At 46.0% G+C, this 22,356-nt stretch overlaps 1 protein-coding gene across 1 annotated transcript in view; it reads right to left on the bottom strand.

Moving 5' to 3' along the window:
* Window positions 1-22,356, bottom strand: part of LOC138266905 (polyamine-transporting ATPase 13A3-like) — a 228,487-nt gene that overhangs the window by 89,017 nt on the left and 117,114 nt on the right. The window contains exon 12 of the mRNA XM_069215643.1: window positions 8,562-8,719. Within this exon, the coding sequence (XP_069071744.1) occupies window positions 8,562-8,719 (158 nt within the window). The remainder of the gene's footprint in view (window positions 1-8,561; window positions 8,720-22,356) is intronic.

Below are 22,356 nucleotides of genomic sequence, written 5' to 3'. Positions count from 1 at the left end.
TTATAAGGGATCCTCTGTGAATGAGGCGAAAAGGCAGGGCTGATGCCGTGTACTGTCTGAGCTAGCAGGATGTCTGAATCTATTTCTCACACCCTATCTGCATATGCTTTTAAAACATCTAAGATCTTACTTATTTAAAACTTAATTAATATTTGAAATATGTTCCAGGTACCACTCGAAACTACAGGGATCACCTAGTGGTTATGAAGCATGATGAAAATTTTGTGATGGCGAAATCTCAGTAACCCATGCTATTTGTTACAAAGATGGCATTCCTGAGGGAATAAGGCATAGCAAAGAATAAAAAAATAAAAACTTCCTGCACAAAATTATTCTTTCATATATAGGAATTTGAGAAAATGTAGGAAGTGGATACAATGTGAAAGAAGGTGTTGGATTTAAACCTACCTCTGCCTACTGACTTCTGAGTGATACGCACATTTAACTTTCCATAAAGGACTTTTTCTAAAGAAAAAGGATGTTTTGACGTTTGCCAATTTACACAATTAACTTTAGCCTTGAGTATCGTTAGGTAAGTTTCCAAATGTACACTGAACATACCCAAATTCACTTACAAGATGATTACAAGATAGAAACGCTTCATGGCATAAGGAGACGACATTTACTGCTGGAGCAATGGAGGCTTCCCGTGTCTGAGTATATCTGAAATAGAGATCCTGGAATTAGAGGTTCATGGCAAAATACTTCCTTTTGAATAGCCCAAGAGCCTGGGTTGCCCAATTTCAATAAACCAAGAAGTTAGAAATCTGGGGCTAATCTTGAATACAGATCTTTATTAAGCACCACAAGTTAACATAGTGGTTAGTAGAGCTGATCTACAGCTTCCCTGCTCGGGAATAGCAGGCTCTAATGCATACAAGCCATTGACCAGAAATCACAAGAGTCTTGGTTATGGGTTATCTGATCCTACCATAACAAACAATCTTTAAAGGTCTAGCAAAGACTACAAAAAAGAACAACCAAGATCTGGCTCATCCTCTGCAGACAAAAAGATGTTTAACAACTCTCAAAAGACTCCTCTGCCTCCCACTGAGATCCAGGATTAAAATCATCATCCATAAGGCCCACTGGAATAAATGTAATAGCAAATTCAGAGCATTGCTCCACAATAAATTCCAGCTAGGAAACTTCAATCAACAACCTGACCTCCTCCAACAAAAATAAAACATGGCGCCTGGTCACTGGATGCTCAAGGTCTTAAACTCTGCAAAGCATCAGACACCAGCCTAAGTCCAGAGCATAGTCACTTCAGTTCAGAAAACCCAAAAGATTGAATTGTAAATAGCATGTAAATAGTGAGGATACTTTTAAACGCAGATTCCTCACCTTGTGAATGGATTCCAAAGCAATACCCTAAAAGGTGATGGGTTTGTGGAATGGCTCAAACCGGAAAGTGCAACAGGCAAAGTGACTTTCCAACATGACATGGCTATCAAGGCAGTACTATGTTGTAATGCATGGATTAACCACCATGGTGTGGTCCTGCAGATATCCAGAGCATGTGCCAATGCAGTGGGAGGAGATTTGCCCTTGGATTCATTGAGCCTTCCACCTCTTCTTGGTCAATACACAGCAGATTTTTTATACAGAAGACTATCCACCTTGATATGGTCCTTGAAAAGCTGACTAGGTGCGAATATTGTAAAAATTCAAAGCTTTCTTGGGGTCCAAGTGATGCAGCATCTCCACCCCTTCTGCAATGGGATTTGGTGTTTGGTGGATGAATGGACAGAGGTTGTAGTTTGCTGATGCGATGAGGTGTAGTAATCACGATCAGGAAGACTGATTTGGAAATCAGTAGACATAAATGACAGCTGTGCATTGGTTCAAAATGGGTGTACAATACAAAAAGAAAACCAAATTAAGGTTCTACTGTGGAATGACAAAATGTTTAACAAAGTTTTTATGAAAATCCATCAAAATTAGTGATTTAATTGAAGACTGTCAACAAATAACCTTTAATAGTGCGCATGGCAAGTCCCTGCTGGGCTAAAGACAGCATAAAATACAGAAAATCTGATAACATTGCCAGTAATGGGTCTCTATGGTGGGAAGTAGACCTGGGAACAATTTTATCTCAGCATACAGAGTAAGCAGTTTTTGTGGATGGATGACTGGCTCCAAGAATGACGCTTACTACTTCAGGAGGGAGCTCAATAGCCACCAACTATCTCTGACCAATCTCCACACAAGGAGGTGTAGACTGCACAGGCATGATTTAAGTACCCAGCCCTGCTGCTCAAAGGAAGATATTCTCGAAGCATAAACATGCTTAAAGGGCAGATGTAGAAGACCAGACATTTACGGTTCAACACTCTCCTGACCTGTTTGATTACAGAGCTCTAGGATGACTTGGCAAAGTTGCTCCTGATATTCTTCAGATTCTGGGTAGGAGATGTACAGGAGAGAAGGCATAAGAGTCCAATGCTCCACTCTAGGTGGAATGAGTCTCAAGAGAGCCTTCTTGGGAACTCCAGCATGCAGAAGTGCTGCTATTACCTGTTTCTAAATGGCAAAAAGCGCAAACTACGGTTCTCCCCACTGCTGGGAAATGCACTGCAACACCACAAGGAGCAGCTATCATTTGTGATCCACTAGGTGTTGCAGAATGAGTTAATTGGCCCTGGTGTTCAAAGGTCCTGCTAGGTTGTTCACGACGAAAGAGCTGCACTGTCGACTCAGCCAGTTCCACAGGTGCACACCCTCCTGGCACAGGACCCATTCCCACTTGTCTGTTGCAGTACCGTTTGGTAGTGGTAGTGTTCATGATAACTCAGACCAGCCACCCTTTGATGGATGGCAGAAAGACTTTAAACGCCAAGCAAATGGAGCCCAACTTCAACAGGTTGATGTGGAGGATGATACAAAGCCATCTGCTCCCTATCTCTTGCAGGTGATATCCCCAAACAACAATGACCCATCTGTCACCACTGTCAGCTCTAGGTGGGGTAGAGAGAGGGAGCTGCTACCGCTACTCCTACAATCGAAAAGCCACCACTGCAGGTCTTTTGTGGTCTTCTCTGAAACATGGATGGAATCTGACAGGTTCCCTATGTGCTGAGCTCACTAAGACTTCAAACCCCACTGCAAAGACCATGTGTACCATCTGGTGTAGTTGACAAGCAGGAAGCAGGAGGTGAAGGGATCATGGTAACTCCTAGACCCAGGACCGAGGATGAAACATCAGAACCATAGCCCAAATGTTCTGGACTTGTTCCAGATGGGAGGATCAGAAGTGCACCATATCCAAGATGGCTCGATGAAATGGAGCCTCTACAAAGGAGTCTATTATGGCCTTAGCACACTGATCGACAATTCCAACGATGTTAAGAAGTCAGCCGCTGTCTGGAGTGTCTGCGAGTGACTTTACCAGGCCCACCAACAACAGCCAGTCGCTGAGGTAGGGCAAGGCTGATAACCCAACCTCAGAAGGTGTGTCACAACCACCACCATCACTTTCGTTGAGGCACTGATGAAGCCGAAGGGAAGCACAGAGAATGAAAAATGACTTGGCCTATCTTCAACAACAAGAAATGCTTGTGGGAGAGTAGCATGTGAATGTGAAAATAGGCGTCCTGCATGTCCAATGCTACCATCCAGTCTTCTGGATTCAGGACAGATAGTACCTGGGCCAATCTTAGCATCCTTAATGTAAGAAATTGGATTATTTGGTGTGGGTGACTAACCAACTCAAAAATTAATCACAAATGAATTAACCTGAGCTCAGCCCTTAGTAGCTATGGTACAGAGCAGACAGGCATAACTTAGGGCAGCGTGTAAAGTATTTATGCAGAACCACAAACAACAAAAATCCCAAACCGAAAAGACTCAAAGGCAGACAGGCAGAGCCTTCAGCAGGGTCCAGTTACCACTAGTCAGTTGGCTACTGCCAGTATTATTACCCCTGGAGTCCCATTCTTTGCCCTGGGAACAATACGGAGCATGTCCATGCCTCAAGGCTCCTCATGTTACAGACAACAGGAACAGTCCTCTTTTGATCTTCAGAAGGTCCTCAGAGTGTTCAGAAAGGGGTGCCTGAAGATGTCACATGTATGTCTGGCACAAGTTAATGAGTGGGGTGACTTCTGGCCACTCCGTAACCAACGGGGTGAAACTCCCCGGGCAAATCTTACCCACCCTTCAGTAGATCTTGGCTGCCTTACTGCAAAAGACACAAAATGCAATGTGTTAGGGCATTTTAAATATGGCTAAAGTCTTCAGCCACATTACACTTGGGACCTAGGGACATGTGTGGGGAGTGTTCTATGGTAATCCTAATGTCTTCCCAAATCTAGTACTAAAATCCAGTTTGGACCAGGAACTGTGTCCACTACAAACCTAGAGACAGACGTCTGGTAGGACAAAAGCAGGGTCCTTCAGAAACCAGAGTGTGGATTTACAAGAATTGTGTTTGCAGCCTGTTCTTTCCTTTTCATGGGCAACCAAAGTGTTATTTGGGAACCTAGCAGACCCGCCAAGCAAGATGTTGTGGACATTCTGTCTTCGCACCATGTCCCTTCCAAAAAAGGCAGAGGGAACACACTGTGGCCTAGCTTTCCTTGATTGGCTCCAGGTTCAAGTCTGCCTTCTTGGCACAAAAAAAGAAAAAGTACCATCAAACGGCATGTCTATAAATGACACCTAAACATTACCCAAGAAGTCCATGTATATCATCCATGCATGACGTTGACCCACCACACTGGTACCAACTGCCCTGCATAAGCAGTCAATGGTAACCAACCCAGAGCAGCAGACATACTTCTCTATGTTCTGACTGTAGGAAAGTGGAGTATTATGCAGTAAAGCTGGCTTAGCTTCATCATTGAATAATCACAATACCCCAAACTGGGTCCTTTGAATTCACACTAGTAAATCCCTATCCCAGTCCTGGTAGTTTGGCAAAGAGCAGTCAGGCTTTACTAGAGGAAAATGGGTTCAGCATTTCAAAGCACCAACTTGGACGATAAGTAAAAAAACACGACTGAAATGAAAGCCAACACCAATTTATAAAAATAGAGCAGAGTTTTATATAAATGTAGACACCAAAATCAACACAATTGGCTCAAAATAACCAGAGTTATGGAATGTATAGGAAAACAAAAAAAACTGTGCAATTTACTACTGTACAACTTTAAAGTTGCAGTCAACGGAGAAAACAGCTAGTGAGACTGTCACTTGCAGGACGAGTCCAGTGGAATCCACTGGGGGTTATGGTGATGCTGGTCCCAGGACCAAGCCACAACAGTCATTTGAATTTTATCTGTCTCATAGTGCCTGCGTGCAGAGTTGTGCTGGCTGTCCTTGGCGATGAGGCGCGAGGTGCTGGAGTGCTGCTTTAACAGAGAGTGGTTGGGAGAAAACACATGCATAAACTCAACAACAAGGCCACTTACGTGGGCAATTGCTGGTGCTGTGGAGTTCCCTTGATGTGCAGCATCGAACAAAGATAGTGCTAGCCTGACTCGCCAGCAACAAGCTTTGGGGGTGGTAAAAACACAGGGTACGGTTACTTCAAAGTCCTGGATTCCAGGGCCACCTGAAACATGCTGGAGGTCAGGACTATGGTTCCCACAATGCACTAGACCATTAATTTTGAGTGCTAGATCGGCAGGGCCTGGCAGCCAGTAATTCTCTGGTTCCGGGAGCGTGATTTACCTGCAGGCGACTAGTACCTCTAGTCCAAGGTGGTTCTGGAGCTCCCTTTGGTGCTTAGAGAAGTTCCTCTTGACTTTGAAACCGACCTCTGGTCCGAGACAATGTGCTGTCATGCTGTTGCAGGGTGGCTGTCACATTGTCGGGCCTTTGCTTTGTGCAAGTCCTGAAGTCAAAGTCTCGGTCTCTTCTTTGTCCTCAGTTTTAAGTCAAATTAGATCTGAGGTTCTGGTACCAGGGGCCCTTAAATTCCAGATTAGGGGCCCTTTGGGTGTGGATACAAGCAGCCAATGGACTACTAGCCCCAGTGGCTAATTCACTCCTGAGGTGACCACATAAAGGGGGGGGGGCACCTTTTCTATCTAGGACTCTTTATTCCACCACTTTCAAAATCTTTGGCTGTACAGACCAGGTAGCCCATCCTAGAGGTGTGGCTAGCCTTCTGGGAGGTGTATGCCTCCTGGCTACCTAATTTTCCCACCTACCCAGGCAGGGGGATGGCTTTGTCGTCCTTTGAGGGTCAGCCTATTGCATATGGGAGGCGGTGTGGGCTTTGAAGTTCACCGCCTTGATGTGCTACTTCACTAGCCTTCCTGACAGGTAGGCAGGTGACAGCTTCCACCCAGACAGATCTTTGTTTCCTGCCCCTAGAAGTATTCACACCTCCTGGCAGCGTTCAGAATCCTGTCTTGGCAGCAGCAGCTGCAGGCTGCCAACCAGGGCACAGGAAAGGCTGCGGCAACCGGCTACACAACCTCTAAGATAACCACCTGGGTACATGTCACAATAAATCTGACTTTGGAATAAAGTCAGGTTTAATGGGACAAGTCATTTGATACCAAACATGACATATGTCAGCAGGGCCATAGTGGACTTGGTGACCTCGGGATGCCCAGGTGCCAGTCCTTGTTGGCCTATGGCACTCTGACCACGTACAGTAGCCCTTAATGGAAAGAGATTACTATAGGAACATTTAAGCTTGCACATATATGTCCACACCTTTTATATAATGCATCCTGCTTCCTGGGCTTGGCAGGCCTATCTTAGGGATGGCTGGCAAATACTAAAAATAGTGCTTTGACCTTGCCAAACAAGACAAGAGTAAAGTAGAGTTGGAGCAGTTTACACCTTTTCTGCAGTCTGCAATGGCAGGCCTGTAGTCATCTGCCTAAGGGAAAAATATCCTATTCTGGAATGTCTCCATGTATTCTGATTTCCTATCAGAAGGCAGAGTAAGAAATGAGTTACGGATCAGTGTACTCGTGGACGCCTGGGTCGCCAAGCTTTCAGGTGTAGGGTAATGCTTTCTGGAGACTTGTTTCCTCACTAGTGGGTAAACTGGAGACCTGTCAATTCACTGCATGGTTTGACCCAAATTTGCACTGATGTGTTCATCAGGGTGCCCTTAAAAGAAAGAAATGGTTCTGTAGAAGGCTGACAAGGTTGAAGGTTCTCGGTCAGGACATTAGTCTCAACTTCAACAGACAACAGTTGCAGGTCTAAAACATCTGAGGCATGCCTGATCACCACAGCAAAAGAAGATGATTTGTATGTGGAAGTGCTGGGGGAGACTTCAGCCCAGTATCTAGGGCTGTATCTAGTCCACTGGAGTCCTGCAGATCTATAAGGAGATTGTCGAGTTCATAATGAGATGCATTAGACTAGTCATCTCTGATATTACTGTGTTGACTACATTCAGAGTATGAGGCAAAAGGAATATGGAGGATCATGGGCAGTGGCAGTTTTCTGTCCAAGTCCGAATGAGATTAGACAATCTGCGCCAAAGGTTTTGAAGGGTGCGACTTCGATCGAGGTTGTGTCGGGTTGCTTCATCGTCCAATAGCATGATAGGTTTTGTCAGTGGAGTCTGTGCCAGCATTGTCTTGGAAGGGAACAGCACAGATTGTGGAGCTGGATTTGAAGCTAGTTTGAATATCCAACCCAGAGTCAGGGCAGAACCAATAGCAGAATCAAGAGGATGGCTCCTGCCAACGGTAGCCGGCTTGAGCCCTTTTCGAGTCCTTGGGACCCCCAAGGCATGCACAAGGGTCCAGAAGCGTACCAGTGTAGGCAAATAAGGCTTCTTTGTCTCTGGACTGGAGGAGGGGGATGAGAAAAAGTCATGCTTCAAATTTGTGTTTCTTCCTTGACTTGGTCATACCTGATGACGGAAAACGAAGAGGACCTTTCATGGGAACAGCCTTGAGAATAAAATGAGTACCAGTCCTTAACTTCAACTGGGACCAGTCCCCAGGCCCCTTCCAACAGTGTTTGGTAACAGAGAGCTTGCCTTCGTGGTCTTGGATCGCCTTGGGTTTCATCCAACCACAGGCCACGCAAGACCGAGTTGTGCGACACAAGAAGCACATAGTGGGGAATCGGTCACAGATTTCTACATGTGACAAACACTACACAGTTTAAACCATGTATTTCTCTGAGGGGATGTGTTCCTTTGCACACTGAATGGAATGTTGAAGATACAAAATCAACAAAAGACAAGAAAAAAAAAGTTCATTGCGAGCGCAGAATCCTCAACAAAAGACGAGGATAAAAGGAACTTATGTCAGTACGCTAGAGTGGTGCCTATGTTTGGCTCAGGCATCAATGGCAAAAGTTGTAGCTCGCATGTGACTATTCACAAACAAAGACATGGACGACAATAATGGAGACAATCTCATGGGTTTTATTATAATAAAGCATTACAAAAATTCACTTATTTCATTCTGTGTTATCTGCATCCCAACAATGTGTGTAACCAACTCCCAGAAGTGCACAGTGCATTTGCTGTTGTTCTTTAGTCTGGGAGTAGCACACTGGGCAACAGACTTTAAAGGGCTCAGCGGTTAGTAGCAGACTAAGGTCTTTGTTAGGGACAAACAGGTACTCACACCTTGCTGAATGAAGGTGATTATGGAATACAGCATGCCGATGCCAGCCAAGCCCACCAGGCAGAGCAGGAACCGACAGGCATCTCGGTACAGCCTGAAATCTGTGGGTTTAGGGTACAGGATGGAGCAGACCAGCTGCCCCTTGGAGGTAGAGAAACCTGATGGCGAGAAGAACACAAGCAAACAGATGAGTAACAATGAACAGAAGAAAGCAGTTAAAAGAAAAGATGAACAAGTCAGTCAGGAGAACAAGGAATTACATTAAATCAAGATAAAATGTTCACACAATGACTCAGTCGATTGAAGAGATGAATCTGGATGTGAGAACCCATCATTCATTCACTTCATCTTCACTTTCTCTCTAGCCAACCCCTTTTTCTTCTCTCTCATTTTCTCCCTCTTTCCAAAACAAGTTTCTTCGAACACCAGTCAGGTTCATCAAATCTGTTTTCAACACTATAAAAAAGGAAAATGTCACTTACCCAGTGTACATCTGTTCGTGGCATTAGTCGCTGCAGATTCACATGCTGTGCATAGCCCGCCGTCTGGTGTTGGGTCGGAGTGTTACAAGTTGTTTTTCTTCGAAGAAGTCTTTTCGAGTCACGAGACCGAGGGACTCCTCCCAGTTAGGTTCCATTGCGCATGGGCGTCGACTCCATCTTAGATTGTTTTCCCCGCAGAGGGTGAGGTAGGAGTTGTGTATGCTAATAATAGTGCCCATGCAATGGAATAAATACGTATGTACAAATGAAGGTTTAATGTAATATATTTACAAATGTACAAATGTCCAAGATTTACTTCTAAACGGCTACAGGCTCCCGGGGAGGAGGGTGGGCGCATGTGAATCTGCAGCGACTAATGCCACGAACAGATGTACACTGGGTAAGTGACATTTTCCGTTCGGTGGCATGTGTAGCTGCAGATACACATGCTGTGCATAGACTAGTAAGCAGTTATCTCCCCAAAAGCGGTGGTTCAGCCTGTAGGAGTGGAAGTAGTTTGAAATAAAGTTCTTAATACGGCTTGACCTACTGTGGCTTGTTGTGCAGATAACACATCTACACAGTAGTGTTTAGTAAATGTATGAGGCGTAGACCATGTTGCTGCCTTACATATGTCGGTCATTGGAATATTTCCTAGAAAGGCCATAGTAGCACCTTTCTTTCTGGTTGAGTGTGCCTTTGGTGTAATAGGCAGTTCTCTCTTTGCTTTAAGATAGCAGGTTTGGATGCACTTTACTATCCATCTGGCGATACCTTGTTTGGAAATTGGATTTCCTGTATGAGGTTTTTGGAAGGCAATAAATAGTTGTTTTGTCTTCCTAATTTCTTTTGTCCTGTCAATGTAGTACATTAGTGCTCTCTTGATGTCTAATGTATGTAGTGCTCTTTCAGCTATTGAATCTGGCAGTGGGAAGAACACTGGTAATTCCACTGTTTGGTTTAAGTGGAACGGTGAGATAACTTTTGGTAAGAATTTTGGATTTGTTCTTAGAACGGCCTTATTTTTGTGTATTTGAATAAATGGTTCTTGTATGGTAAACACCTGTATTTCACTTACTCTTCTTAGAGATGTGATGGCAATGAGAAATGCAACTTTCCACGTTAAGTATTGCATTTCACAAGAGTGCATGGGTTCGAAAGGTGGACCCATGAGTCTTGTTAAGACAATGTTGAGGTTCCATGAAGGAGCAGGTGGTGTCCTTGGTGGTATAATTCTCTTTAGGCCCTCCATAAACGCTTTAATGACAGGTATTCTAAATAGGGAAGTTGAATGAGTAATCTGCAGGTAAGCAGATATTGCTGCGAGATGTATTTTTATGGAAGAGAAAGCTAGATTTGATTTATGTAAATGTAGTAAATATCCTACTACATCTTTTGGAGATGCATGCAATGGTTGGACTTGATTATTATGGCAGTGACAAACAAATCTTTTCCATTTACTCGCATAGCAGTGTCTAGTGGATGGTCTTCTAGCTTGTTTGATGACCTCCATACACTCTTGTGTAAGGTTTAAGTGTCCAAAATCTAGGATTTCAGGAGCCAAATTGCTAGATTCAGTGATGCTGGGTTTGGATGCCTGATCTGTTGTTTGTGTTGTGTTAACAGATCTGGCCTGTTGGGTAGTTTGACATGAGGTACTACTGACAGGTCTAGTAGTGTGGTATACCAAGGTTGTCTTGCCCATGTTGGTGCTATTAGTATGAGTTTGAGTTTGTTTTGACTCAATCTGTTTACTAGATATGGAAGGAGAGGGAGAGGGGGAAAAGCGTACGCAAATATCCCTGACCAATTCATCCATAGAGCATTGCCTTGAGATTGCCGGTGTGGGTACCTGGATGCGAAGTTTTGGCATTTTGCGTTTTCTTTTGTTGCGAACAGATCTATTTGAGGTGTTCCCCAAATTTGGAAGTAAGTGTTCAGGATTTGGGGGTGAATTTCCCATTCGTGGACCTGTTGGTGATCCCGAGAGAGATTGTCTGCTAGCTGGTTCTGGATCCCTGGAATAAACTGTGCTATTAGGCGAATGTGGTTGTGAATTGCCCAATGCCATATTTTTTGTGTTAGGAGATACAACTGTGTCGAGTGTGTGCCCCCCTGTTTGTTTAAATAATACATTGTCGTCATGTAGTCTGTTTTGACAAGAATGTATTTGTGGGTTACTATTGGTTGGAATGCTTTCAACGCTAGAAATACTGCTAACAGTTCTAGGTGATTTATATGAAACTTTCTTTGATTTACGTCCCATTGTCCTTGGATGCTGTGTTGATTGAGGTGTGCTCCCCACCCTGTCATGGAAGCATCTGTTGTTATCACATATTGTGGCACTGGGTCTTGGAAAGGCCGCCCTTTGTTTAAATTTGTATTGTTCCACCATAGAAGCGAGAGGTATGTTTGGCGGTCTATCAACACCAGATCTAGAAGTTGACCCTGTGCATGTGACCATTGTGATGCTAGGCACTGTTGTAAGGGCCGCATGTGCAGTCTTGCGTTTGGGACAATGGCTATGCATGAGGACATCATGCCTAGGAGTTTTAATACCATCTTTGCGTGTATCTTTTGTGTTGGATACATAGCTTGTATCACCTTGTGAACATTTTGAACCCTTTGTGGACTTGGAGTGGCTATCGCTTTTGTTGTGTTGATTGTCGCTACTAAGTATTGCTGTGTTTGACGCGGCAAAAGGTGTGATTTTGCATAGTTGATGGAGAAACCTAGTTTGTATAGGGTTTGTATAACATAATCTGTGTGGTGTGAACACTTTATTAGCGAGTTGGTTTTGATTAACCAATCATCTAGGTACGGAAACACGTGTATTTGCTGCCTCCTGATATGTGCAGCTACTACTGCTAGGCATTTTGTAAAGACTCTTGGTGCTGTTGTTATTCCGAATGGCAACACCTTGAATTGGTAATGTATTCCTTTGAATACGAACCTTAGGTATTTCCTGTGCGAGGGATGTATCGGTATATGGAAATACGCGTCTTTTAGATCTAACGTTGTCATGTAGTCTTGCTGTTTCAGTAGCGGTATTACGTCTTGTAACGTGACCATGTGAAAGTGGTCTGATTTGATGTAGGTGTTTAGTGTTCTGAGATCTAATATTGGTCTCAGAGTTTTGTCCTTTTTTGGTATTAGAAAGTACAGTGAGTAAATGTAGGAAGTTGGCTCTGTATGTGCTATTTCACAGTAAGGAATAGCATGCACAGAGTCCAAGGGTTCCCCTTAGAGGTAAGATAGTGGCAAAAAGAGATAATACTAATGCTCTATTTTGTGGTAGTGTGGTCGAGCAGTAGGCTTATCCAAGGAGTAGTGTTAAGCATTTGTTGTACATACACATAGACAATAAATGAGGTACACACACTCAGAGACAAATCCAGCCAATAGGTTTTGTTATAGAAAAATATCTTTTCTTAGTTTATTTTAAGAACCACAGGTTCAAATTCTACATGTAATATCTCATTCGAAAGGTATTGCAGGTAAGTACTTTAGGAACTTCAAATCATCAAAATTGCATGTATACTTTTCAAGTTATTCACAAATAGCTGTTTTAAAAGTGGACACTTAGTGCAATTTTCACAGTTCCTAGGGGAGGTAAGTATTTGTTAGGTTAACCAGGTAAGTAAGACACTTACAGGGCTCAGTTCTTGGTCCAAGGTAGCACACCGTTGGGGGTTCAGAGCAACCCCAAAGTCACCACACCAGCAGCTCAGGGCCGGTCAGGTGCAGAGTTCAAAGTGGTGCCCAAAACACAGGCTAGAATGGAGAGAAGGGGGTGCCCCGGTTCCGGTCTGCTTGCAGGTAAGTACCCGCGTCTTCGGAGGGCAGACCAGGGGGGTTTTGTAGGGCACCGGGGGGGACACAAGCCCACACAGAAATTTCACCCTCAGCGGCGCGGGGGCGGCCGGGTGCAGTGTAGAAACAAGCGTCGGGTTCGCAATGTTAGTCTATGAGAGATCTCGGGATCACTTCAGCGCTGCAGGCAGGCAAGGGGGGGATTCCTCGGGGAAACCTCCACTTGGGCAAGGGAGAGGGACTCCTGGGGGTCACTTCTCCAGTGAAAGTCCGGTCCTTCAGGTCCTGGGGGCTGCGGGTGCAGGGTCTCTCCCAGGCGTCGGGACTTTAGGTTCAAAGAGTCGCGGTCAGGGGAAGCCTCGGGATTCCCTCTGCAGGCGGCGCTGTGGGGGCTCAGGGGGGACAGGTTTTGGTACTCACAGTATCAGAGTAGTCCTGGGGTCCCTCCTGAGGTGTTGGATCGCCACCAGCCGAGTCGGGGTCGCCGGGTGCAGTGTTGCAAGTCTCACGCTTCTTGCGGGGAGCTTGCAGGGTTCTTTAAAGTTGCTGGAAACAAAGTTGCAGCTTTTCTTGGAGCAGGTCCGCTGTCCTCGGGAGTTTCTTGTCTTTTCGAAGCAGGGGCAGTCCTCAGAGGATGTCGAGGTCGCTGGTCCCTTTGGAAGGCGTCGCTGGAGCAGGATCTTTGGAAGGCAGGAGACAGGCCGGTGAGTTTCTGGAGCCAAGGCAGTTGTCGTCTTCTGGTCTTCCGCTGCAGGGGTTTTCAGCTGGGCAGTCCTTCTTCTTGTAGTTGCAGGAATCTAATTTTCTAGGGTTCAGGGTAGCCCTTAAATACTAAATTTAAGGGCGTGTTTAGGTCTGGGGGGTTAGTAGCCAATGGCTACTAGCCCTGAGGGTGGGTACACCCTCTTTGTGCCTCCTCCCAAGGGGAGGGGGTCACGATCCTAACCCTATTGGGGGAATCCTCCATCTGCAAGATGGAGGATTTCTAAAAGTTAGAGTCACTTCAGCTCAGGACACCTTAGGGGCTGTCCTGACTGGCCAGTGACTCCTCCTTGTTTTTCTCATTATTTTCTCCGGCCTTGCCGCCAAAAGTGGGGCCTGGCCGGAGGGGGCGGGCAACTCCACTAGCTGGAGTGTCCTGCTGGGTTGGCACAAAGGAGGTGAGCCTTTGAGGCTCACCGCCAGGTGTGACAATTCCTGCCTGGGGGAGGTGTTAGCATCTCCACCCAGTGCAGGCTTTGTTACTGGCCTCAGAGTGACAAAGGCACTCTCCCCATGGGGCCAGCAACATGTCTCGGTTTGTGGCAGGCTGCTAAAACTAGTCAGCCTACACAGATAGTCGGTTAAGTTTCAGGGGGCACCTCTAAGGTGCCCTCTGGGGTGTATTTGACAATAAAATGTACACTGGCATCAGTGTGCATTTATTGTGCTGAGAAGTTTGATACCAAACTTCCCAGTTTTCAGTGTAGCCATTATGGTGCTGTGGAGTTCGTGTTTGACAAACTCCCAGACCATATACTCTTATGGCTACCCTGCACTTACAATGTCTAAGGTTTTGTTTAGACACTGTAGGGGTACCATGCTCATGCACTGGTACCCTCACCTATGGTATAGTGCACCCTGCCTTAGGGCTGTAAGGCCTGCTAGAGGGGTGTCTTACCTATACTGCATAGGCAGTGAGAGGCTGGCATGGCACCCTGAGGGGAGTGCCATGTCGACTTACTCGTTTTGTCCTCACTAGCACACACAAGCTGGCAAGCAGGGTGTCTGTGCTGAGTGAGAGGTCTCCAGGGTGGCATAAGACATGCTGCAGCCCTTAGGGACCTTCCTTGGCATCAGGGCCCTTGGTACTAGAAGTACCAGTTACAAGGGACTTATCTGGATGCCAGGGTCTGCCAATTGTGGATACAAAAGTACAGGTTAGGGAAAGAACACTGGTGCTGGGGCCTGGGTAGCAGGCCTCAGCACACTTTCAATTGTAAACATAGCATCAGCAAAGGCAAAAAGTCAGGGGGCAACCATGCCAAGGAGGCATTTCCTTACAGTAAACTCCTGTGTTCTTTTGTGTTTTTGGTACTAATTCTATTGCTTCTTTTTGCAGTAATGCTTGAACTTCTAGTCCTAGAAGGTCTATATGCTGTTTTGACATATTGTGTGTTTTCGGTGGGACATTTGGAGGGAGTTGGAGAAATTCTATGCAATAACCATGCTGGATAATTGCTAAGACCCAAGTGTCTGTTGTTATTTCTTCCCATGATTTGTGGAACTGGCTTAGTCTTCCCCCCACTGGTGTTGTGTGAAGGGGTTGTGTGACCTGTGAGTCACTGTTTAGTTTGAGGGGTTTTGGGACCCTGAAACTTTCCCCGGTTTCTTGGGAATTGGCCCCCTCTGTATTGGCCTCGAAAGCCACCCCTTTGATATTGTCCCTGGTAGGTAGGTGGTCTGGTTTGTGAGGTGCTGGCTTCTGTGGTTTGACCTCGAAACCCTCCTCTGTAAGTTGTTTTGCGAAATGTGCCAAATGTGCCTCTGCCCTGCGGGGAATAGAGTGCGCCCATGGCTTTGGCTGTGTCAGTGTCCTTTTTTAATTTCTCAATTGCAGTGTCCACTTCTGGTCCAAACAATTGCTGTTCATTGAACGGCATATTTAGCACAGCCTGTTGTATCTCAGGTTTGAAGCCAGATGTGCGCAGCCATGCATGCCTCCTTATTGTCACAGCAGTATTTATTGTTCTTGCAGCTGTATCTGCTGCATCCATAGAAGAGCGTATTTGGTTGTTGGAGATGTTTTGCCCCTCTTCAACCACTTGTTTTGCTCGTTTCTGGAATTCTTTGGGGAGGTGCTCGATGAGATGCTGCATCTCGTCCCAATGGGCCCTATCGTATCGCGCTAGGAGTGCTTGCGAATTGGCGATGCGCCACTGATTTGCAGCTTGTGCTGCCACCCTTTTCCCAGCTGCATCAAACTTGCGGCTCTCCTTGTCCGGAGGTGGTGCGTCGCCCGATGTCTGCGAGTTGGCTCTTTTACGAGCTGCTCCCACGACTACCGAATCTGGTGTCAGTTGCGATGTAATAAAAGCAGGGTCTGTGGGCGGTGCCTTGTATTTTTTCTCCACCCTTGGAGTTATTGCTCTGCTTTTAACAGGCGCCTTGAAAATTTGTTTAGCGTGCCTTAGCATTCCCTGGAGCATGGGAAGGCTTTGATAATGGCTGTGGGTGGAGGACAGGGTGTTAAAGAGGAAGTCATCCTCAATAGGCTCCGAATGTAGAGATACATTATGAAATTCGGCTGCCCTAGCTACCACCTGTGCATATGCTGTGCTGTCCTCAGGTGGTGAGGGTCTAGTTGGGGACGAATCTGGACTATTGTCCGATACTGGTGCATCATAGAGGTCCCATGCTGCCTGATCATCTTGGCTCATGGTGGTATGAGCTGGTGATTGCGGTGGAGTCTGTGCCGGTGACACATGAGTTGACTGTGGTGGAGAGGGTGGTGGAGTTACCCTTTTTACCACCTTTGCTTGTGGTGGCTTGTCTTGTTGTTGAATGAAAATGTCACTTACCCAGTGTACATCTGTTCGTGGCATCAGTCGCTGGAGATTCACATGTTCTGCATAGCTCGCCATCTGGTGTTGGGTCGGAGTGTTACAAGTTGTTTTTCTTCGAAGAAGTCTTTCGAGTCACGGGACCGAGTGACTCCTCCTTCTGTCTCCATTGCGCATGGGCGTTGACTCCATCTTCGATTGTTTTCCCCGCAGAGGGTGAGGTAGGAGTTGTGTTGTAGTAATAGTGCCCATGCAATGGAGTGACTAAGTATGTACCTATTTAAGGTTAAAATAATATATATACAAATGTACAAAGTTGTAGCTAACTTCCAAACTGCTACAGGCTCCAGGGGAGGTGGGTGGGCACATGTGAATCTCCAGCGACTGATGCCACGAACAGATGTACACTGGGTAAGTGACATTTTCAGTTCGATGGCATCTGTCGCTGTAGATACACATGTTCTGCATAGACTAGTAAGCAGTTATCTCCCCAAAAGCGGTGGCTCAGCCTGTAGGAATGGAAGTGGTTTGAAATAATGTTCTTAGCACGGCTTGACCTACTGTGGCTTGCTGTGCGGATAACACGTCTACACAGTAGTGCTTGGTGAACGTGTGTGGCGTAGACCATGTGGCTGCCTTACATATTTCTTGCATTGGGATGTTTCCTAGAAAGGCCATGGTAGCACCTTTTTTTCTGGTTGAGTGTGCCCTTGGTGTAATGGGCAGTTGTCGTTTTGCTTTAAGGTAGCAGATTTGGATGCATTTAACTATCCATCTGGCTATACCTTGTTTTGATATTGGGTTTCCTGCATGAGGTTTTTGGAATGCAATAAATAGTTGTTTAGTCTTTCTGATGTTTTTCGTTCTGTCAATGTAGTACATTAATGCTCTTTTGACATCTAATGTATGTAGTGCCCTCTCAGCTACGGAATCTGGCTGTGGGAAGAACACTGGTAGTTCCACTGTTTGATTTAGGTGGAACGGTGAAACAACATTTGGTAAAAATTTAGGATTAGTCCTTAGGACGACTTTATTTTTGTGTAGTTGTATAAAAGGTTCTTGTATTGTAAACGCCTGAATTTCACTTACTCTTCTTAGAGATGTAATGGCGATGAGAAATGCAACCTTCCAGGTTAGGAACTGTATTTCGCAAGAGTGCATGGGTTCAAAAGGTGGACCCATGAGTCTTGTCTTAATAAGACAACATTTAAGTTCCATGAAGGAACAGGTGGTGTTCTTGGTGGTATAATTCTTTTAAGGCCTTCCATGAATGCTTTAATGACTGGTATCCTATATAGGGAAGTTGAATAGGTAGTCTGCAGGTATGCAGATATTGCCGCAAGGTGTATTTTAATGGAAGGGAAGGCTAGGTTAGATTTTTGTAAGTGAAGCAAGTAACCCACTACGTCCTTTGGAGTTGCGTGTAAAGGTTGGATCTGATTATGATGGCAGTAGCAGACAAACCTCTTCCATTTACTTGCATAGCAGTGCCTAGTGGACGGCCTTCTGGCTTGCTTTAGGACGTCCATACATTCTTGGGTAAGTTGTAAGTGTCCGAATTCTAGGATTTCAGGAGCCAGATTGCTAGATTCAGCGATGCTGGATCTGGATGTCTGATCTGTTGGTTGTGTTGTGTTAACAGATCCGGCCTGTTGGGCAATTTGATGTGGGGTACTACTGATAGGTCTAGCAGTGTTGTGTACCAGGGTTGCCTTGCCCAAGTTGGTGCTATTAAAATGAGTTTGAGTTTGTTTTGACTCAATTTGTTTACCAGATAAGGAAGGAGAGGGAGAGGAGGAAAAGCGTAGGCAAATATCCCTGACCAGTTCATCCATAGGGCATTGCCTTGGGACTGCCTGTGTGGGTATCTGGATGCGAAGTTTTGGCATTTTGCGTTCTCTCTTGTTGCAAACAAGTCTATTTGAGGTGTTCCCCAGAGTCTGAAGTAAGTGTTTAGAATTTGGGGGTGAATTTCCCATTCGTGGACCTGCTGGTGATCTCGAGAGAGATTGTCTGCAAGTTGATTCTGGATCCCTGGAATAAACTGCGCTATTAGGCGAATGTGGTTATGAATTGCCCATCGCCATATCTTCTGTGCTAGAAGGCTCAACTGCGTTGTGTGTCCCCCCCTGTTTGTTTAGATAATACATTGTTGTCATGTTGTCTGTTTTGACAAGAATGTATTTGTGAGTTATAATTGGTTGGAAAGCCCTTAATGCTTGAAAAACTGCTAGCATTTCTAGGTGATTTATATGCAGTTTTGTTTGATGTACGTTCCATTGTCCTTGTATGCTGTGTTGATCGAGGTGTGCTCCCCACCCTGTCATGGAGGCATCTGTTGTTATTACGCATTGTGGCACTGGGTCTTGGAATGGCCGCCCTTTGTTTAAATTTATACTGTTCCACCATAGAAGCGAGAGGTAAGTTTGGCGGTCTATTAACACCAGATCTAGAAGGTGACCCTGTGCTTGTGACCATTGTGATGCTAGGCACTGTTGTAAGGGCCTCATGTGTAGTCTTGCGTTCGGGACAATGGCTATGCAGGAAGACATCATGCCTAGGAGTTGTAATATCATCTTTGCTTGTATTGTTTGTGTTGGATACATGCGTTGTATGATCTTGTTGAAATTTTTAATTCTTTGTGGACTTGGAGTGGCTACTCCTTTTGTTGTGTCTATTATGGCTCCCAGGTATTGTTGTACTTTGCACGGCAAAATGTTGGATTTTGCAAAGTTGACGGTGAAACCTAGTTTGTAGAGGGTTTGTTTGATTTGATTTGTGTGTTGGAAGCACTTTGTTAGTGAATTGGTTTTGATTAGCCAGTCGTCTAGATACGGGAATACATGTATTTGCTGCCTTCTGATGTGTGCAGCCACTACTGCTAGACATTTTGTAAAGACTCTTGGTGCGGTTGTTAAACCAAAAGGCAATACTTTGAATTGGTAGTGTATTCCTTTGAATACGAACCGTAGGTATTTCCTGTGCGACGGATGTATTGGTATATGGAAATACGCGTCTTTGAGGTCTAAGGTTGTCATGTAGTCCTGTAGTTTTAGCAATGGTAACACTTCTTGTAGCGTGACCATGTGAAAGTGGTCTGATTTGATGTAGGTGTTTAGTATTCTGAGGTCTAGGATTGGTCTCCGTGTTTTGTCCTTTTTTGGTATTAAGAAGTACAGTGAATAGACTCCTGTGTTTGTTTGTGTGTTTGGTACTAATTCGATTGCATTCTTTTGCAATAGTGCTTGAACTTCTATTTCCAGGAGTTCGGAATGTTGTTTTGATAAATTCTGTGCTTTTGGTGGTATGTTTGGAGGGAATTGTAGGAATTCTATGCAATAACCATGTTGGATAATTGCTAAGACCCAAGAGTCTGTAGTTATTTCTTCCCATGCTTTGTAACAATGACCTATTCTTCCCCCCACTGGTGTTGTGTGGAGGGGGTGAGTGACATCTGAGTCACTGCTTGGTTGTAGGGGTTTTTGGGCTTTGAAATTTTCCTCTATTCCTAGGGAATTGCCCTCCTCTGTATTGGCCCCGAAAGCCTGCCCTGTACTGTCCCTGGTAGCTGGACGGTGTTGCCTGCGAGGTGCTGGCTTGTGTGGCCTGACCCCGAAACCCCCCTCTAAAGGGTGTCTTGCGGAAGGTGCTGTAGGTTCCTCTGCTCTGCGGGGAGTAGAGTGCGCCCATGGCTTTAGCAGTGTCAGTGTCTTTTTTAAGTTTTTCGATTGCCGTGTCCACTTCTGGTCCGAACAGTTGTTTTTCGTTGAATGGCATATTGAGCACTGCCTGCTGTATCTCTGGTTTGAACCCAGACGTTCTTAGCCATGCGTGCCTTCTAATGGTCACAGATGTATTAATTGTTCTTGCAGCTGTGTCTGCTGCGTCCATAGAAGAACGTATCTGGTTATTTGATATGTTCTGCCCTTCCTCAACCACCTGCTTTGCCCTCTTTTGTAGTTCCTTGTGAAGATGCTCGATGAGGTGTTGCATCTCATCCCAATGGGCTCTGTCATAGCGCGCAAGTAGTGCTTGAGAGTTAGCGATGCGCCACTGGTTTGCAGCTTGTACTGCGACTCTTTTCCCAGCTGCATCGAACTTGCGGCTCTCTTTATCTGGGGGTGGTGCATCCCCAGATGTGTGGGAGTTGGCTCTTTTCCGAGCTGCTCCTACTACGACGGAATCTGGTGGCAGCTGTGTGGTGATGAAAACAGGGTCTGTAGGAGGTGCCTTATACTTCTTTTCCACCCTTGGCGTTATTGCCCTACTTTTGACCGGCTCCTTGAATATTTCCTTTGCGTGCCGAAGCATACCTGGCAGCATAGGCAGGCTTTGGTAGGAGCTGTGGGTGGAGGAGAGGGTGTTGAATAAAAAGTCATCCTCGACTTGTTCTGAGTGGAGGTTTACGTTGTGGAATTGTGCTGCTCTAGCCACCACTTGAGAGTATGCTGAGCTGTCTTCTGGTGGTGAGGGCTTTGTTGGATATGCCTCCGGACTGTTGTCCGACACTGGGGCGTCATATAAGTCCCAAGCGTCTTGATCCTGGTCACCTTGGCTCATGGTGGTGTGAGCCGGGGAATGTGACGGAGTTTGCGCTGGTGAGACGTTAATTACAGGTGGAGGAGAGGGTGGCGGAGTCACCTTTTTCACCATTTTTGTTTGTGGCGCCTGGTCTGTTTGAAACTCCAGTCTCCTTTTTCTCCTAATAGGGGGAAGAGTGCTTATTCTTCCCGTTCCCTGCTGTATGAAAATACGTTTTTGCGTATGGTCCACTTCGGTGGATTGCAGCTCTTCCTCAAACCTATGCTTTCACATCTGAGAGGACAGTGATTGTTCCTCTGTATAAGAGCCTGGACCTGGGTCGGTTACGGGTTGTTGCGGCACCAAAACCCTGCCTGTATCTCTTTTCGGCTCCGAGGTGGCTTTTTTCTTTTTTGGCGTTGAAACCTCTCGGCGTCGATCTTCGTCGGTGCCGCTGTCTCGGCGTCGAGCCGCTTCTACACCGCTATCTCGGTGTCGTTGCTTTTCTCCAGCACTTTCTCGATCCCGAGAAGGCTGTGTGCCAGTGTCTCAACCGGAGTCGGCCAATCTCGGCACTGTTTTGGCCTTTTTCGGTGCCGATGGTCGGTCGCCGAATTTATGGGTGGAGCCATGGCCTGGTGGCAGTGGCGTCCCCTGGGCCTTGTCACTTTTCTTCTGTGTTGTTTTCGACGTCTTACTCACGGTTCTTTGATCGTCGAATTCCTCGGAGTCCGATTCGTGGATCGAAAAGGTTTCTTCTTCCTCTTGTTCCTCGAACTCTCGGTGCGCTGTCGGCGTGGACGCCATCTGAAGTCTCCTGGCTCGACGGTCACGGAGTGTCTTTCGGGACCGGAACGCACGACAGGCCTCGCAAGTCTCTTCACTGTGCTCAGGCGACAGGCACAGGTTACAGACCAAATGTTGGTCTGTATACGGGTATTTGTTGTGGCATTTGGGACAAAAACGGAACGGGGTCCGTTCCATCGACGTTGTTCGACACGCGGTCGGGCCGACCAGGCCCCGACGGGGGATCGAAAACTACCCCGAAGGGCACCGGAGCGCGTCTATCTTCGATGCGGTGTTGACTCTAACTACGCCGATCCCGAACGCAACAATACCGACGAAAATCTTCCGATATTAACTAACTTTTCGTTCCGAAACTCGGAGCGACAGGAACACGTCCGAACCCGATGGCGGAAAGAAAACAAATCGAAGATGGAGTCGACGCCCATGCGCAATGGAGACAGAAGGAGGAGTCACTCGGTCCCGTGACTCGAAAGACTTCTTCGAAGAAAAACAACTTGTAACACTCCGACCCAACACCAGATGGCGAGCTATGCAGAACATGTGTATCTACAGCGACAGATGCCATCGAACAGTCAAGTTTCCTTTTCCTTCTGATTGGGGGAAGAGTGCTGATTTTCCCTGTACCCCTAT

This window comes from Pleurodeles waltl, chromosome 12 (assembly GCF_031143425.1).
Source record: "Pleurodeles waltl isolate 20211129_DDA chromosome 12, aPleWal1.hap1.20221129, whole genome shotgun sequence".
Taxonomy (NCBI): domain Eukaryota; kingdom Metazoa; phylum Chordata; class Amphibia; order Caudata; family Salamandridae; genus Pleurodeles; species Pleurodeles waltl.
Note: the sequence above shows the minus strand (reverse complement) of the source record. Positions and strands in the feature narration are given on the sequence as shown.